The 20,642-nt window shown below is 31.7% G+C and overlaps 2 protein-coding genes across 2 annotated transcripts in view; one reads left to right on the top strand and one right to left on the bottom strand.

Moving 5' to 3' along the window:
- Window positions 1–20,642, bottom strand: part of LOC125067022 — a 95,785-nt gene that overhangs the window by 16,702 nt on the left and 58,441 nt on the right. The gene's annotated exons all lie outside the window — the stretch shown is intronic.
- On the top strand, window positions 6,669–8,237 carry LOC125067076. Its single transcript, XM_047675455.1, has one exon. It carries the CDS (start codon window positions 6,786–6,788, stop codon window positions 8,235–8,237), a length of 1,452 nt encoding a protein of 483 aa, XP_047531411.1. The 5' UTR covers window positions 6,669–6,785.

The following is a 20,642-nucleotide window of genomic DNA, read 5'->3' as shown; positions in this document are numbered from 1 at the left end:
TCTTGCAGAAACAGATTCGCATATAGTTTAGGCATAAACTTAAAGAAATAAGTCTATCGTGCAAAGATAATAAATCTTTCAAAATAACATTTATTTTTATTTCATACTTAAACAATAACTATTATGCTAATCTTATTAATGGTTGTTCTTGGCAAATAGTACATATTCCTCAATATTAAAATGTTGATTCGATTTGATTTCATTTGATTTGATTTGAATAACATGTAACCAATTGTAATTCGTCAAACACTATTCTCAAAAGTAGTTGATTTTACATGCGCAATTGCAACAAAAGTATGTACAGTTACAAAAGTACAGTCGTGAATCATAAAATTCGTTATCAAGCTATTCCTCATTTATTTTAACTGGGTCTGCAAACAGCAGTTACTATTTGGCAGTAGAAGTTTTTTTTTATTATATATCAACTTCGATTCTTACTTAGTCAAATTAATGACATTGAATATTTTAAAATAAACTTCAGGGAACTTGTTCTTTTTAGGAAAGTTTTTTAAGATACATTGATATTAGGCCGTCCGTTTTAGAGCAGCGTCATGGAGGCAAGTCCGTTTAACGTTTTCAAACATTATTATACATGTTAACACTAGATAATTATAGTCTAGTTTATTAAAAACACGTTTACACACGTTAAATATATTAGAGCGCGTGTAGCACAACTATTGTGTACAGAACAGGTGTTTACTAATAACAGATTATTAGACAAAGTCTATCGTGAACTAAATCATATGTTATGTACATATATATATATATATATATATATATATATATATATTTATGTATATAATAAAGTGAAACCAAAACAATGAACAGTCTTTTGTTAGCAGAAGAACAAACAGATTTAAAGTACTTATGTATTTTTAATACATAGAATATTAAAACCATTTTTAATTGGTTCTAACTATTAGTTGTAAGAACATATTTTGATTTAAACTTGAATTTTGTCAATATAATTGCTACACATAATAAAATAAGTCAGAAGATATACTGTAAGTTGTTTTCGAAATATTTCAGTTCCGCGTACATGATATGAGTCCCTTAATATCGATAAAGAGCCTTATCAAGCCCAAACTTAAACAAGATGAATTTCCCTCCAATGTAAAATATATTAAATCGTTCAACATTGTTCTGAGTAGATATTACATTGTTTGAAATTAATCTTACGTACTTTTTTTTCATATATGCAAGCAATGCCGTTGAAATAACTTTACTTTTCAAATGTTGGAAAAGAGTAACTAGAGAGTTTCTTGCTGGTTCTGGTAAAATCTATTTACTTTTCGAACCGGAAACTGAAAATTATGATGATTCTAAAGTGCTTATAAAGACTACTTGAATAAATTATAATACGTTGATTTTAATGAAATAACAAAAGGCTTGAAGTTAATTTCATCGAATTTCCGTTAATTTTTAACGGAAATTTGATTTGAGTTTGTTTATTGTTGAATCATGATGTATTTAATTGGTAATAATAGTAAAGTAGGTTATTATTGTAGAGTCTACGTTTCCTACCGATGCTAGCTTTACGTTTAATTTCTGCAATAATGACGTTCAAATATGTACTTAAACATTTTTGATAAATATTCGATATTTAATTTATTATATAATCCAAGAGTTTCACCAAGATTTCATATAAATAATATGAAATCTGAGTTTAACATTTACATTTTTCATAATTTAATGCGAACGTCACATATGTATTTCTAGTTCAGCATAAAGCTGATCACCATCCAAAAAAAAATCATTTTATCATTATTATCAATGTTCTTTGTAAAATAACAATTTTAATTAAATTTCTTATGTAAATAAGTGAAAAATATAAAGTTATTCGGTTTTATAAGATTAACGAAATAACTGAGTATTTCAACAGATTTCCCAAGTGGATAATTACCTAAAATATCTCCCTGTTGCGCCACGTTGCTCTTTCAGTATTGCTCTAAGTTTATATTGGAAACACCTGATACGATCGTAAACTCCACGTAGGGAAACTATTCTAATAAATTCTATCACTGATTAATTCAAAACTGGTAACGGCACTTAGATTAAAATCTCTTAATATAAAACCTGCAAAAAGAATATATGTATGATATTATGTTCTGCAATAAATTATACAATAAATTAATAAGTCAAATACTACAGAAAGTAAAACAAAAATATATATTTCTATTGAACATTTTTCCCATCCCAAAAAAAGACACAAAAATAATGGGTCTGCCATTCGTCAATAGATCTTTTGGGTGTAATAGATCGTAATAGAAAATAGTGAAAAAAACGCGCCAGCTAGGTCGTTAAAATGGCGCTGGAATATCCTGCTTACGTGATTACGAGGGAAGTGAGACGGAAATTGTGAAACCCGCACGCACTACGCATCCCAGTTTAAATGAGTTTTATGGTAATTCAGTTTGGTCACTACGCCTTCAGGTGATAGTACAGGTATTTAGTAACGCCGATGCCAAAATAGTGACAAATTAGCTAGATTTTTTTAAATTGTAAATCTTCTGTTAGATTATAAAATATTAAATAAATAAAGAAATATTACTTAAATCAAAATTGTGAATTTCAAAATAATAAAATGTTACATTACTATTGCTTCGAAAACTATATTTAGTATCACCAACTTTTCTCACGTGTAATTTTAACTGGACCGGACATAGATTTTGAACATCAGTAAGTGAATGAGCGGTGAGTGAAACCATCATTCTATTCTGTGTTTTAACGATGAATCATTTCAATACCAGCCAAAAATACTTTACGTTTAGGTAATAAATAAAACTGGATTACAATTATTAGAGCATGTACTCTAATGTTTATTACCTCACGTTGAACATGTTATTTTTGTAACTTACAGAAGCAAATACATCCTTTATATATTCCACTGCTGGACAAAGACCTTCTTTCCTTTATAAGGACACGGTTTAAAGCTTACTGGAGTACGTTGGCAAGTGAATACTAAATATTCAGAAAAGTTTCATTTTGAAACCATATTGAAAAGCTAAATAGTCGGTACGGCTTTGTACAAGCCCTTCTGGGAGGGAATCCCATATACTCTTATTAGATATTCTACTCCCAAACAGCAATATTACTATTTCTGTGTTCCGGTTTAAAGGGGCATAACATTTTAGTTCCTTGCAGTAAGAATGTCTGCGGGCGATGGTGACAACTTACTATTATTTGCAAATCTGTTACTTATTTTAAATAAATGAAAAAGTACTAATATAATTATATAGGACAATTGCACACGAAATTTAATCTTCAAACTAAGTAAATGCAGCCTGAAGAGAAAATAGACTTAATTGTAGCACTATATACGTCATTCTTTACTGTTTACATTCGGTGAAATTTTAAGCTGATATTTTGGAATTTATTCTGGATAGCGGAAAAGTTTCCAAAGAGCGTACCAAAACTCTATTTCTCTACTAAAACTTTTCGAAAGTGAAAAGTTTCGGGTCCAACTTGTAATCGAATCGGGTTCGGGAATGTTTCAATAAAAGACAAAAGTCCGAACCCAATCAGATATAATTAATCGAACCTCTCATTAGTTTTCCATTACAAATTGATTACAATTGTAACATAGACAAGTGGAGGGTTTTAGAAAGAAAAGTTCTTAGGGGTACTGTTCGAAATACAAGAACACGAACTATGTTTGTATCGCAGTTATACATAGTAATATATACATATACTAATATTATAAATGCACGCTTTTATCGCTAAACCAATTTAGATAAATTTTTGTATAAAGATGGTTTAGGTCCGGAGAAAAATATAGGCTACTTTTTGTCATTCATTAAAATGAAGTGGCGCTTTGTGCGCTATAGGTATTTTGTTTATAAATTACGGGCGGGTAAAGCCGCAGGTTCAACTATCTATACTAATATTATAAAGAGGAAAACTTTGTTTGTTTAGTTGTAATGAATAGGCCCAAAAACTACTGGACCGATTTAAAAAAATCTTTCAGCATTCGAAAGCTACATTATCCACGAGTAACATAGGCTAAATTTTATTTTGAAAAAAATAGGGTTCCGTAAGATATTTGGGTTTTCGGATTCAAGGTGTAAAAAATCAACCAAAAAAGTTACTTATTTTGCGTGCGTTTAAATGAATAGTTCTAATAGATGATTACAACAATACAGAGGAGTCAGGAATAAATCTTAAATTTTTATATCACTATGTGACCTATATCGTTGCTTAAAATTATTTTCTCCCATATAAATGAATCCAAAATAACCAAGTTCTAAACTATGTAAGACATCATTTGTTTGGTTAGCTGTATAACTCAATCTATGTAAGCCGAACTTAAACTTGCATCTCTAAGTTCGGGAAACAGATAAACTTGAAATGTGTTTAGGAGCAAAAGTTTTACATAAATATTATTCAAAATTCAAGATGCACAATACAGCATTACAAATATTTTGTTTCTACTATTTGAAGTCAATATCAAACTCATAGTAAAATAAAGAACAACACAGATACTATACTATACTTTATGACATTGCTTATTGGTCCTTTTTTATATAAAAAAAATATATCTATAGGCGTTACTTGGGTGTAAATCTACTTACTTCCTTAACTATCATTTATTAACGTAACATATGATTTCATGTGAATCTTTTGGCACGCCTTGGGGGTAAGTCATATGCCGTGACGATAAATGACGTATTAAGGCTTTTATGCCGCCATACATATGCCGTATCTACATAATATATTTTTTTACTAACTATCAATTTTGAAGTTTTGTCAGGCTGCTCGTGACGAACTCATTTTCTTTAAATGGTCTGTTTTTATATGTGCGTACAAGCAAAAAATCGCTAATGAACTTTAAATTAAATACATCGTTTCAAAATCAAAATAGTAGAATACATTTATTTCTATATGTTATAATTTAGAAGACAAAAATTTTAACTCATTGTCGGAGTAAAACAAATTATGTCGCAGATACTGATCTGAAAGAATAGAGATAAACGAGGTTACTTAATTGAGCCTAAAAACTGGAAAGCATTCTATATGAAGTAAGACAAAGACAAATTACGCATCAGTTCTTTCGCTCAGTACTGAAAACTATCAGTTCTTTGAGACATGAAAATCCTTTTTGCGTCGGGAACCGTAACTGACATGACCTTGACTTGACCTTCCTTATGTAACTGGGTAATGTAGTTTCGTATGCAATAGTATGTTATACAATTCAATCAATCCTCATGGACATTATCTGAATTATTTATGATACGTGAATATCGCCCAGTAATTGTCATTAAGAAAGTTTTTAAATAAATAAATATTGGACAACATAACATACATTACACTGATCCCAATGTAAGTAGCTAAAGCACTTGTGTTATGGAAAATCAGAAGTAACGACGGTACCACAAACACCCAGACCCAAGACAACATCGAAAACGAATAAACTTATTCTACGTCGACTCGGCCGGGAATCGAACCCGGGACCTTGGAGTGGCGTACCCATGAAAACCGTTGTACACACTACTCAACCATGGAGATCGTCAATAATCTTGTAATAGTGAAGACGAATAATACATGTATTTTTATAGAAATGTTGACAGAGGAATACCTACCAACTTTTAATAAATTTGCTTGGATGTTTAAAATTCGAATGCAACATTAAAGGATAAGCCGCCTAATTGTATAAATTAGAGTACATCGATTAAATAATGTTAATATCGTTTGTAGGAAATACCAAAATGTTTAAAAATTACAAACACACGTATTTATTATGTTCTGTGAACAAGTGTTACGTAAGTAAGACTATGATATGATAGATAACACTTGGACTAGAATCGAATGCATTTCTACGGATATCTATTATCCAAATATTATCATTAGTGTCCGAATAAATGTATTAAGTCAAAAGCAATGACTAATAAGACGCCATAGTTTAAAAATAACGAATTATTCTTGATTCATATTTTGACTAGTATAAAGCTATACAGCCAAGTGAAGTTTTTTTTCAGACATTAGTTGGCGGACGAGCATATGGACCACCTGATGGTAAATGGTCACCACCGCCCATAGACAAAGGTGCTGTAAGAAATATTAAACATTCCATACATAACCAATGCGCCACCAACCTTGGGAACTAAGATGTGCCTGTAATTACACTGGCTCACTCACCCTTCTAACCCCAACACAACAATACAGTACTGTTATTTGACGGTACAATATCTGATGGGGATTTTTAACTAAATTACATGTGACGTCACTAATAAAGCCTTCTCTTTCAGTCATATTGTAAAATTAATTGTACAAATCGATGCAGTACATCAGATCCGAGTGATTGGATGAATGATTGAATTTCAAATGTGTACACATCGCCTGACCTCCGGAATCCGCAAATAATGACACGAGTTCGTTAACGATCATAATAAATAGCCCTTGTATTTTGAATAATTAACTACCCTTGAATTGAAACATTGATTAATAAGGCGTATTACTAAATAAAATATTATATAAATGATAAAATGTGTGGTATTAGCATTCGTTGATTTTATACAAGTTAATAACAATTAAACTATATTTAAATATTAGTGTAACTTAATAGTGGAACACGGGTAAATATTGAGTTTCTTGTCGGTTCATCTCTGGGAATCTACTTTCCTTAACTATAAATTTAATTTCAGTTCGGATCGTACATTTGTTTAGTGCGGTTGTGTTATTGCGGAGTGTTATCGACGTACTAATTGTTTACTAAGAATCAAGGGCCGTCACGGCGTTATCTACACGTGCGCAGCCGCTGGCGGCTCCCGGCCGTATGGTGCAGTATAATGGAGTTGAATAATAATATTCTAGTCACGGAGAATGTAAACCTTGTTGAAGAGTGCACTATTAGAAACGATAATATTATTATGGATACGGAATTATTACATTCCGATGCTGAATTAACATGTATGGATGATGAGGATAGTAGAAGGGCAAATAAGCGTTTGCGGTCGTCAGACTCAACAAATGAATGGACAACCGTTGATAGGCAAGTAAAAAGAGTACAGACTAGAAAAACAAGATCTCAAACTAATCTTCAAGATGATATTATAGAAATTTGTATATATTCCAAAGAAATATTACCTAAACAATTTCAGATGGCTAAGTTATTGAAAAAAGAAAATATAATGAATATCACTCGAGTTAAATACATTAACCCTTACAAGGTTCTAATTCAATTTAGTAAAGAAGACAGCGCGAATAAACTTATTGATTGCACGACCTTTTTAGAAAGTGGGTGGAGAATTCAAAAGACATATGAAGTAGGATTATCATATGGTATCATTAGGAATGTTGAAATTGAGTTGTCAGAAGATGAGATTAAACAGAATATAAAGACTGAAAATGAGTTAGTATCAGTTAAAAGGCTTATGCGGAGAAATGATAGTGGAACGGGCTGGATTGATAGTGAAACAGTTCGTTTAGGATTTAAAGGTACATTTCTTCCTCAGCACGTATATGTGTATGACATAAGAGTTAAGATAGAACCCTATAAATTTTTTGTTACTCAATGTTCTAAGTGTTGGCGATTTGGTCATAGTAAAAAGATATGTCCAAGTAAGAAAACAGTATGTCCGAAATGTGGTGACAATCATGACAATTGTGAAGCTACAACTTTTAAATGTATTAATTGTTCAGGCCAACATTTAGCTTTGAGTAAATTATGTCCTGTCTATAAAAAAGAAAATAAAATTAGAGAAATTATGTCAGATTTTAATGTCACGTATAAGAAAGCCCTAACAATGTATGTGCCTCCCACTCCACCAGTGAATAAAGTCATTCATCATAAAAGTCCTCTACGAAAATCCAATCTGTCTCCTGCTATTTCGACTGACTCCTTAGCGCCAAGAACCTATGCTGAATGTTTAAAAGTAGGTAATCCCGAATCAACAAAGCCGAGTAATATCTTTAGGAAATCTACGAAAACCAAAAATAAGAAAAGCTACAATAGAGAAAAGGTTAATGATTTTAAGGAAATTGATAGCGAATCGAGTACAGAACATTATCCTCAAGAAAATGAAAAAAACAAAACAGAAGACGTAACCAAATCAAAAATAACATGTTCTGAATTAATTGAAAGGATTGCTGATATTATTTTTATTAAGAAGTATTCGGGAAGAAAGAAGATACAACAAATTTTAACATTAATATTTGAATGGTTTGTAATTATGTTCGGAAGCAAATTATTGAGTTTATCTTTTGTGAAGAACCTACTTTTTAGTAACACAGATGGCTAGTGAAGTTAGAATACAGAGGCTTAACATAATGCAGTGGAATGCGCAAAGCATCAAGAACAAATTGGCAGCAATTAAACAGTTTTTGTATTTAGAGAAAATTCATATTGCTGTTGTTTGCGAAACCTGGTTAGACTGCAATTCAAATTTAAGAATAAGCGGATATAATATTTTTCGAAAAGATAGGGACGATGGTTACGGAGGTATCGCTATTATTACGCATAATTCAGTAAAAGCTAACGTAGTACCAATACTAAATTTCACTAATACGGCCATTGAGTTACTACACTTACAAGTCTATAACTGCTGTGACGTAAAAGATATTATTGCAGTCTATTGTCCTCCCTCTGTCAGAACAAGTCAGAGGGACTGGGAGTTTTTATTTTCATTAGCTAATAAGAATTGTCTTATATTAGGTGATTTCAATGGCCACCACTCGAATTGGTCTAACAGGACGGATATGCGAGGTACTCAAATTTGCGATGCTCTGTTTGATAGTCATTTTGTCACATTGAACAATAAAATGCCGACCCGTTTAAAACTAGTAAATGGCGTATTACAGGAATCTTCCCCAGACTTATCGATAGTTTCTACAGATGTTTCAATAAAATTTGATTGGAATGTTTGTAATGAGACATTGGGAAGCGATCACCTTATTCTGAAAATGTCTATTGGTTTTAATCCATTGTGTAAGCCTATTATACGAAGAAATTTTAAAAAAGCCGATTGGGCTAATTACAAGAACTTTTTAGCTGAAACTTTTTCTAATTGTATACTACCTGAAAATCCTCAGCATGCATACGATCTCTTTATCGCTTGTTTGAATGATTCGGCTGATAAATTTATACCGATGTATAAAATTAATCAAAATCCTAATAATAAATTTACTCTTAAACGCTATTGGAGTGCGGATCTGTCAAAAGTAGTTGCTGAACGTCGTTTAGCTCTCTCGAAATTTCGAAAAAACCCCATTCCAGTTAATTTAGATTTATTACAGGACAAAATAAGGGAATCTCAGAGGTTAATGCGGAGGGCTGAATGTAGATCTTGGCATACTGACTGTGCATCGCTAAACGAAGTTTCAACCTCTAAAGAAATGTGGGATCGTATGCGTTGGTTCAAGGGCTATAAAAGTCAAAAATCACATGTAACTGTAGATTCTGCAAACAAATTTCTCAAAAGTTTTACCCCCGATTATGTTCCTATGCCGGCACCCATATTTGAAATAAATAACCCTCAATTGGAGTGTCCAATCTCAATACAAGAAATATTAAATGTGATGAAGTCTAAAAATACAGCTCCAGGGTGTGATGGCATATCTTATTCTATGATAAGAAATATGCCTAGGAAGGGTTTTCTAATTCTATTACAATTATATAATATGTTTTTATCGCTAAACGTTGTTCCTCATCAATGGCGCAACATAGCTATCGTCCCAATACCAAAACCAGGACGAAATTCGAATTTAAATTCATCCCTAAGACCGATTTCTTTAATATCATGTTTATGTAAAACATTTCACTCTATTTTAAATAAAAGATTGGAATGGTATTTTGAACACAATAAATTATTTTCTGAGTCAACAATTGGATTTCGAAAGACTAGGTCATGCCACGATAATCTTTGTCAATTAGTTTCTAATGTACAAATTGCTTTTTCTAAAAACGAATCAACTATTGCCTGTTTTATAGACCTAACTAATGCGTATAATAATGTCGATATTTATAGTCTCTTAAAACTTCTTCATGATTTTGGTGTTGGAAGTAAAATTTGCAATTACTTGTGGAACTTTTTTAGTGAACGTCGGCTTAAAATTCAAACAAGTGATTGGGAGGTCTCTAGAATGACTTCTTTGGGTTTAGCACAGGGGGACCCTTTGTCACCCCTATTGTTTAATGTGGCAACAATCAATATTTGTCATCAAATTCAAAATGTGAGTATCTCTCAATTTGCTGATGATTTTGTCCTTTATTATTCAAATTCAAACTTAATTTTTGCTCAAAATTTATTACAAACAGCATTAGACTTATTTAAAGATATAGTTAATAGAATTGGTCTTGATATTTCCCCAACTAAAAGTAAAATTTGTTTATTTTCTAAAGGTAAAAGACATGATGTAATAGTTCTCAAAATAGATAATTATAATTTAGAAGTTGTCGAAAATATTAAATATCTCGGGATGTGGCTGAATCGCTCTTTACGATGGACTAAACATATAACGGAAACGACACAAAGGGTTTTACAGTTTCTTAATATATTTAAAGTATTAACAGGATCCAATTGGGGTGTTCATCCTAAACATCTGAGACGTCTGTATATAGCCTTGATTCGAAGCAGGTTAGACTATAGTAGCTTTTTGTATGATAATGCCGCAAAATGTCAACTTAAAAAACTTGATTTAATTCAAAATCGCTCAATGAGAATAATAGGGAACTTTATAAAAACTACTCCTATCCATGTTATGGAGAGTGAGTTATATCTACAACCATTATGCATACGTAGACGTTTCTTAGCAGGAAAATTTTGGCTTAAGTCGAAAGCTCTTAATAACAATTATAATATAAAATTATTAAATGAGTTGTCTCATCTTTGCGAAACTCAACGATATTGGGCAAATAAACGTAAACCGCTTTTAGTTTTGATTCATCAAGAATTAAATTCCTTTCCTATACATCGTAGTAATTTACTTGATATGTTCTCTCTGCAGACGTGGGTAAGTAATGTGAATGTTACCAAGTTTATTAAAAGCGGTATTTCGACAGTTCACGAGGCTAAAAAGAAATACAGCACACAGCAATTAAAATCTTTGGTCGAACATTTTATGAGAAACACCTATAATAATTGTTACGAAATTTTTACTGATGGCTCTAAGGAAAATAATGAGTCGGGAGCTGCATTTTATGATGCACAGAATAATTGTCATATGAAACTTAAAATAGATCAAAATATTTGCATAATGGTTGTAGAATTTGTGGCTATCTTAGAAGCTTTAGCATATATTGATTCTATCGACAGTAATGAATTTGTAGTATTCACCGATTCAAAAAGTGCCCTGCAACATTTGGCTCGTTGTACCTCGACTTATCGAGGCACACCGATAGCTTATAATATTTTAAACCAATTGTTAAAACTAAATTCAGGTGGAAAATCTGTGTATTTACAATGGATTCCATCACATGTTGGTGTTAGGGGCAATGAAACGGTTGATTACTTGGCTAAACAAGCTTGCTTCGAAGGTGAACACATATCTATAACGCCATTTTTTACGGATCTTATTTGGCATATAAAAGTTAAGTGTAATTCTATGTGGACTGAGTATTTTGACAAGCGATCTAAGGAGAAGGGTATTTGGTACAAGACGATGCAGCCTCATCCACTAAAGATATGCTGGTTTGACAACCATAGACTTAGTCGCAGAGATGTAATAACGGCTCTAAGGCTTCGCGCCGGGCACATTCCAACTAATAAATTAGCCTTTCTTATAAAGAAATCGGAAACACAGAATTGCATCCCCTGCGGAGTAGTAGAGGATATTTACCACGTTTTGTTGGAATGTGTTCGGAACGAGGGTCTTAGGATGACTATAGCTACTCAATTTAATATTAATGATTTGAATATAATTGATTGCATGACTTTTTTGGCGTTTCCATTAAGTGCTGAAGCTAGAGCATTGTATAAGTTAGCTAACAAATATTTTAGGTTAAGGAAATAAATATGTAATTTTAAATAACAGAGCGACATAGTCACACATGGTGACAAAGCTCTTTAAATAAAGAAAAAAAAAAAAAAAAAAAAAAAAATAAATTTAATTTAATCTTGTAAAACGACCGCTAAAAAGCTACTCCAAGAGCGTACTTGAATAAAGAATACTTCACTTGGTGGTAGGCCTTTGTGCCCGTCTCGGTAGGTACCACCCCCTCATCAGATATTCCACCGCTAAACAATAGTACTCAGTATTGTTGTGTTCCGGTTAGAATGGTGAGTGAGCCAGTGTACAGGCACAAGGGACATAACATCTTAGTTCCCAAGGATGATGCCGTATTGACGATGTAAGGAGTGGTTAATATTTCTTACGGCGCCATTGTCTATTGACGGTGGTGACCACTAACCGTTCTGTTCAGACAGACTTGTCTTGGTTTTTGCTAAACAAATTGATTGAAAAAAACAAATGCAGTACACATTACTCAAATGACTTTTTGGAGTTATTTTTAAATCGTACAATACAAAGTACATACACAATATAGATTTAGCGAATACATATATTGCTAGTAACGCTTATAATATTAATGTTTTATGTATTAACACATATTCAAGAAATACAACTTCAATGTTATCGATACCAATAATTATTAAACATATAAATAACAATTACCGTTAACATTCTAAAGGAAAACACTTCTTGTTTGTTGTTCTTTGAAATTTTATTGAATTTTGAAAACTTTCCGCCATTAATCAAAGCGAGCTGAATTAATTTGCCACTTCGGATCATTAGCTGCTTTCATTCGGTTTTAAATATAATCCATTATATTATACTCAAGAGTGATAAGGGTTTTGTTTTTGTTTCTTAAATATTATAAAGTATTATATAAATGTTCAAACATTAATAGTACAATTTTGTAAACAGATTTTACCAACATGTACAAATATTGTATATACCTATCTGTATCACAAGAGGAGAAAAGACAATTAATCAACTTTGTCATTGAATTGAGGCATTTGATCGATCTTAAATAACGTAGACTTTTCAATGATTACGATTTCATCTAAAAATAGCATTTTGAATATCGACGAAGTTACTATCCGAACTATGGAGTTAAAATTGTAGGGAATATGAATGATGAAGAAGAAACGTATGGTACTTTAAATAGATTTAAATTAATCAAGAACTATTTGTACCTATTAATCTAGTAGAGTATTAAATTCTGGGGATATACGAGTATACCTTTTCCTTACACAGCTCAGGCTCCACCAACCTTGGGAGCTAAGATGTAATCTCCCTTGTGTCTGTAGTTTTTTGGCTTACTTAACCTTCAAACCGGAACACAAGAATACTAAGTATTGCTGCTTGGCGTTAGAATATCAGTGAGGAGTTCCTCCCATTGGAGTCATTCGAGCTTGCATAGAGCCCTACCACCAAGTAAAGAAACAAATGTTATTTATATTTACTTCCTTTTCGTATATGTATATCCATAGTGCCACGATTATACCTTCATAATCTCAATTATCTGGTTATTCATTGCAACGCGTATTTTTTATTCGATTCCAAGCGTTTTATTCCTTTAAACTTTATTTTAAAAGTATCAGTGTGAACAAAAGCCCGAGCGAGCTCAATAAGACCATTTGAGCGTTCGGAAACTCGTGATAAAGTGAAAAAAAAAGCTTTAGTTGATCAGGGATTTTGTAATTGTTGAAACTACATCGTACATTGTATTGTATCTACCAAATCGACACTTAAATTTTCTGCTGTGAAATTTTATTTTCTGTTATTTTCACTTTCATAATATATCGATAACATTGAAGTTGTATTTCTTTTTATTGAGGTTTTTTGGAAATTGAGATCAATTTATGTAATACATTAATTTATTCCGATGCTGACATTAATATACAGTTACTATATGATAATATTTCTTTGATATAGTATAATAAAAATCAAGTTAAAGCTATCAAATTCACTCATTTTACTATTTCTTAAAAGACACGAATAGTAATTGCATCTTTTATAAATCTGGTTAAATTACTTTTAAGACGAAGTATCCTCGTACTTTTTACAAAGTTTCGGTGTAACTGAATTAATTTTACACGACCTAATTATATTAATACGATGTTCAGTTATACCTAAGTCTGGAGCTGTAGAGGGTTTTTAGAAACTTATATAAATATGAATTACTTATGACCTTACTTTTTTCCTGAATTTGTATCCAAGTTATTCTACCGCAAAACCGCAAAAGCTAAATACCACTGGCTGACTCATGACGAGATCTCCAAAACTATAAAGGTCGGATAACATAGAAAATTTAGCATAGTTACTTATTTCGTGATATAGAGGACGAGGGGTAACTTTGTATAAATTTTACCCATACGAAGTCGAGACGGAAAAGTAGTACTCTATAATGATGTAGTCTTGTTTAAAATTAAAGTGAGCCGTTATCTTACAGGTACAAGAGACATAGCTTCGTGGATTCCGTAATGTAAAGTGAAAGTTAAATACGATGGTGGGCCATTTGGCAATTTATCTTCCTGCCTTCCTGAAAATGACGTACTATAATGAACCCGAGTTTTCTGTAACTAATCGATGAATAAATAACACTCTACCTTTTCCAGCTGTGGCGGATAATTTAATGCTCTAAGTTTATTTCCCAATAACGAAACCGATAAACATTTGTGGGTGAAACTAGATTAGGTAATAAAGGCAAGTCGCCGTTAGAAACAATCCAATCCTTTTCAAGCGAAATGGTATCATAAAATTCGTTTCATTACATCAATCTATATTGTCGCCGTTTTTTTCGTTTTTATTTATCTTACGGTATAATAAAATAGGTATTGAGTTTTTATTTACATTCGAGATTTGTTTTGTAAACAATAGAACTTAGATGGGATCTCTATGTGAACAATTATAATCCCACGAAAATTTTGTACGTATTTTGACCTGCAATCAAAATCTTATATTTTCAAGCAAGCTCTTTGAGCACTTTTGAAAAGTCTTGATACAGAATTAATTGCTAGCTAGTATAATCAATGTTAAATTGAGTTTGTTCTGTTGAAATCTTAACTGCTCTTCCATGCGTGTCTATTATATTAAACACAAAAAAATTGCACGAACACGACTTGTTACTGCGCATAACACTTATTGCTCAATATTAACTATCTCTCTCTCTCTCTCTCTCTTTCTCAGCCGAAGGACGTCCACTGCTGGACATAGGCCTCCTCCAAAGTTCGCCACAAAGACCGATCTTGTGCAGCCCGCTACCAGCGGCTTCCCGCGACCTTCACCAGGTAGTAATATCAATATCAATATGAACTGCAATAACATATTGAGAATCTTTCAATCATGTTTACAATAGAATTATTAAAAAATACTATACATACGCTAGTTTTTATTCGATCCATGTATGTATATGTATTCGTATTATCAAAACGAATTAAAATTTAATTCTAAGATTACATTGTCGTCGGCTTCCTAATTTCGTTCAATATTTTATTTTAATTGTTTGAAAGAATTAGCTTAAAAAAATTGACAAACGATATACTAACTAAATAAACATTTGTAGAAACAAGTAAATGGTCACAAAGTTGAATATCAGCACTGCCCAAATACATTGTACAAAGAATAAATCTTATATTGTTAACGGACATGTCTATAAAAGGATATAAAATGTCCTCTGCACTTGTAATTACACTTTCTTCCTTAAGCTACACCATTGTTTCTATCGGGCTCAATTGGGCATGGCTTTGTATTTGCTAAATTGCTGTAGTAAGACACCAACCTATTATCTAGACACGCGGTAGCGTGTCAAGCCAAGTTCAAGTAAAAGAACTGGCGAGCAGCACTGTGTGTAATATTACACGAACCATTTGGAGCCACTTTTGACCCCCTCAAACTCAAAAACTATTTCACATAAACGTGTCAAATTTGTATTCTCATATATTTAGACTCGCGAGATACATATGTACTTCAAATTTTGGGATTCAAGGATTCTCTCGACAACAATTTTGAAGCATCTTTTTTTATCCCGAGTACAGGAAAGTTTTTGCTGAAAAATAACTAATCAACGTGTGGGTGTGTATCAACCTTCACGCGTCGATATGTAGGAAGTGCACACACCTACATGTTTGTAGTAGGATGTATGTCACATATTCTTATATATTGATAATTCCTAAATATAGTTGTGGGTTTATTTTCATACTGAATATTTTTATTATTATATTTTTAACTTTTAAATACTAAGTATTGTCATTTAAGGTATGTTCATATAATATTCATCTTAGATGATTGTATAGGTACATTATATCATAATATATTTCGTTATATAATTCTATTTTTAACCAACTTGCCAAGATAAAAAGTGAATTCACACTTCACACTGCATAAAATTCACTTCAGAAAATTCACACTGCATGCAATACATAGTCGAGTATCTAAGCGGAACAAGCTTAATAGGAAATGTACTTTTTTCAGATGCAAAGGTATGATAATATAATTTTTTTTTTTTTTTATGGTATAGTTGGCGGATGATCAAATGGGCCACCTGATGGTAAGTTGTCCCCACTGCCCATAGACAATGGCGCTGTAAGAAAAATTAATCATTCCTTACATCTCCAATGCGCCACCAACATTGGGAACTAAGATGTTATATCCCTTATGCCTGTAGTTACACTGGCTAACTCACCCTTTAAACCGAAATACAACAATACTGACTATTGCTTTTGATGGCAGAATATGTAATGTAGTGAGTAGTACCTACTCAGACGGGCTTGCAAAAATCCCTACCACCACCTTAAGTAACCTTACCACCAAGTTTAATTAGGTTGCTAATATGTTTATCGTATAGAAAACAAGCATGAAATTCTAATAAAACAGGCTTCAAAATTTTACAACATATTTGTTTTTACAGCAAAGGTTTAACGTGAAAAGTAATAAACTACGCAAATTATATGGAGATCGGTTTAGTAGTTGGAGAAAGTTAAACAACCTTTCACATCAACGCTGTATACAATAGTAATCAGTTTAAAATAATAATATATAAATTTAGTATTACGTAATATATATAGACAGAAATACGCATATTTGATAACTAAATTAATTAAAAATATAAATACATAATAGCAAATAGAATGAAACTCGACAGATCACGTAATTAGTAAAGACGAAAATTAATTTGGCAAAAAACGTAGCGTTACAAAAGACATAAAAAATAATTAAGCATTCTTATTATGTAGATGAAGACTTCATGTAAATAAATATTATTTACAGTTACTAATTCTTTGAATACGATATTAATAAACAATCGAGAGAATTTGCCACTGCTTCGATTCCCTTATCGATGTAATTTTCGATGGACAATGGACCTTTAAGATAAATATTCCTAAACATAATTACCGCTAGCAAAATAATCAGCTGAAACGCTTTCATTTTTAAATTTAGGTATAAAAATTCTATTAGAATATTTAGCATGTTGGCTCAAAGTAAAACGGTGCTGTTATAATAAAATTAATAAAATGGGCCATTATACACACGCTGAAATATTTTACAGTAATGACCTTTAGCGTACAGTATTTTTATATTACAACGAAATAGCCCACTTAAGAGTAATTGGCCATCTTATTGCTATCTGGCTTATTTGTAATTTGTTTTTTTTTTTAAATCCCTGATCAAAGATATTGTCAATCACACAGACATTTGCAGTATCATACAACTCATATTAGTTTACATAATCATATTAAGCATTAGCACAACCAGAGCCTCTAACGCATACACTTATAAATAACATTCGTACGTATATATATATTTGTTAGTGTGAGTGTCTTTTTTATAGTATAGGTTAACGAACGAGCATATGAGACAACTGATGGTAAGTGGTCACTACCGTCCATAGATAATGGCACTGAAAGAAATATTAACTATTCCTTACATCGCCAATGCGCCCCCAACCTTGGGTACTAAGATGTTATGTCCCTTGTTCCTGTTGTTACTGGCTCACTCACCCTTCAAACCGAAACGCAACAATACTGAGTACTGTTGTTTGGCGGTAGAATATCCGATAAGTGGGTGGTATCTACCCAGACGGGCTTGCACAAAGCCCTACCGAGTGGAGTTGTCTGTTTAAGTTCAAACATCAAAATGGGTTGTAAAATATTTTACAAACAAAATTTAGAACAGTAATATCATCTAAACATTTTCATGAACGTTAATTAAATATTTTTGTGGCTTTCAGGCCACAATAAAAAATATTAACAAGCAAAGTTATAATAACAAAAGCACTGCGCAATGGAAATTATCGTTGTAATTTAGATGTTGTTATACACGCCCCGGTTTACAACGGGTGTAATTTATTAATAAAGAAAATAATACGTTATATATATAATTTATAACCTAAAGAATTTACGAATTATTAATACGAAGTTTTCAATTATTTACCTTGAATCGTTACTGTTAAAATTGGATGAGTTTTGAAAATTTGTCATTTTCATGTCATGAACAGATAACTTTGAAGATATTCAAAACAGAAGTTTTCCTGGCCGATTTTCAGCTATACTGATATCTTAAAACTAAGTTAGTTTACACATGATATAATTTATTTATTAGCATTTGTTTATGATAGATGGATTTGTAGTGTACAACAGGGTGAGTGCGTGAATGTCTCAATAGAGTGTCGACAAGAGTGCGATAATAATCTCTCCAGTGAAAGATGGAACGATAATCCGATAAGATTGAAATTTTAAGATGATTTACGTTTCTTTTTTAATGCATGTAAGCGTAACGCAGCCAATATCCTAATTCTGCAAGCTGAAAATGTCCAGTAAAATCTTCTATTACAATAAAATTAGATACTTATATCACAGTCTGCCTTTATAAAACAGTTTCTAATTTAATAATACAATCATGAGGAAATACTTCTTTGCAAGAAGATAATTGTGTTATATGTTATTAAATATTGAAGTACTTACTGCTTTTCTTGTGAATAAAAATGTATATTGTTATTACTATTCGATTAACTGTGATAATCTCAACATTAAGTCGAGTCGAGAGAAAATTCTTAATTTATATAGTGAGACAGACAGACATGGAAAACTAGAATATTTTTATAAAATCGAGTTTAATGGATATAACTAAATAAATAAAAAGCCAGATAATATTTACAATGATTCCATTTATAAGACTAAGTTTATGTAAAGATCATTAAACATAAATTTCACTTATAAGCATAACATATTACAATATAAATAAATATTACTCATAGCATCAAAGCTAAGTACGTATGATCTGAGTTCCTCTTCTATTTTTAAAATAAAGAAACACTATTACAGGTACTTATATGTTTTTCATTATCTTCATAATCACGGGACGCTTAGAGGAAGACGAAAGACATAATCAAAAGGTTGGATTTCAGACAAACAAAAATGTTTGACAGACATTTTTTTTATAAGAAAATTCGATCTTTTTTTTATTATAACTATTTTTATATCGCAAATAGAGTATGCAAACTAAACATTAAAAATGTTTTTTTTAACTCTGAACTTAAAAGTCGTCAGACGCGTAATACTAGTAGCGAGGGTAGTCCAATAAATCGATACGGAAGGCCATTAGCCTAGAAAACGTTTGTCTTGTAAACATACCGGTAATTACTGTCCTTTAAATATATTGGCTATTATAAAAGAAACACCACCGTATGTTAACAAAAGTTCATATAGCTTTATATAATCAGTGTAACTTAAATAATATAAATCGTTACCTAGTTATTAAATATTTGATAAAATGTGGCAACTCTATCTTAGTTACATCACCGGCTACTTAATAGATTATTATATTTATTGAGAAACAGAAACACTTTTATATTGTATTGAATTGTAAAAAATGTAAATATTTTCATGTCTGGGATAATTATAGCATACCAAAATGTTATAATTATAGCATTGCATCGCATTAAGACACATTACACCACAAGGCTTAAGACAGGAAAATAGAAAAGTAAGTATCAGATATCTTTATTTTTATATACAATTACAGATAACTACTAAAATGACAAAGGAAGTTCACAGATCCAAGGTACTAACCCCAAATCGAGTAAAGCGATTCTAGACCAATAAATTCTCAGTAGTAACCTAAACTTTGGAAGTAGCAGTGTTTACACTCCCTCGCTTAGAAATCACATAATAATAGTTAGTCTCATACAAGGGTCAAGTTAAGTTTGCCAACCCATCAGATTATAGGAGTGAATGAATGAATACAATAATTATAGTGAGTGAATGACTACAGATGTGTTTCAGCACAAAGATGCTGTACTCGTTTGAGCCACAGCCATAACCTCCGTGGCTAAAATCGATCAGGAGGTGATGCCCTCCTATATTTATAACCCTTAACAAAACATTTAACCGTACTAACTCCTGCAATTTTCTCATTACGCTGACACTAAACAAATTCGTTTTGAGAAAATAATACGAATTAGGTTATGTTGAGGAAAATTAACATAATTTTACCTGTCTTTGTGAAGTAAAGGTGGACGAAGTTTTTACGAAGACATTTACTTGAATTACTTAGGGTCAGAACTCAGCAGTCTTTTACCACAACTTCTTAACAAACAGTCTACCAGTAAGTAATTATACTTTATTATCCTGTTATCTGGTGTTCCGTTTTGTGTGGCATGAAATTTTATACTTAAAATTCTTAAGGAAACGTTATTTAGAGAAAAC

This window comes from Vanessa atalanta, chromosome 10 (genome assembly GCF_905147765.1).
Source record: "Vanessa atalanta chromosome 10, ilVanAtal1.2, whole genome shotgun sequence".
Classification (NCBI taxonomy): Eukaryota; Metazoa; Arthropoda; class Insecta; order Lepidoptera; family Nymphalidae; genus Vanessa; species Vanessa atalanta.
This window is presented reverse-complemented; position numbering and strand designations above follow the sequence as displayed.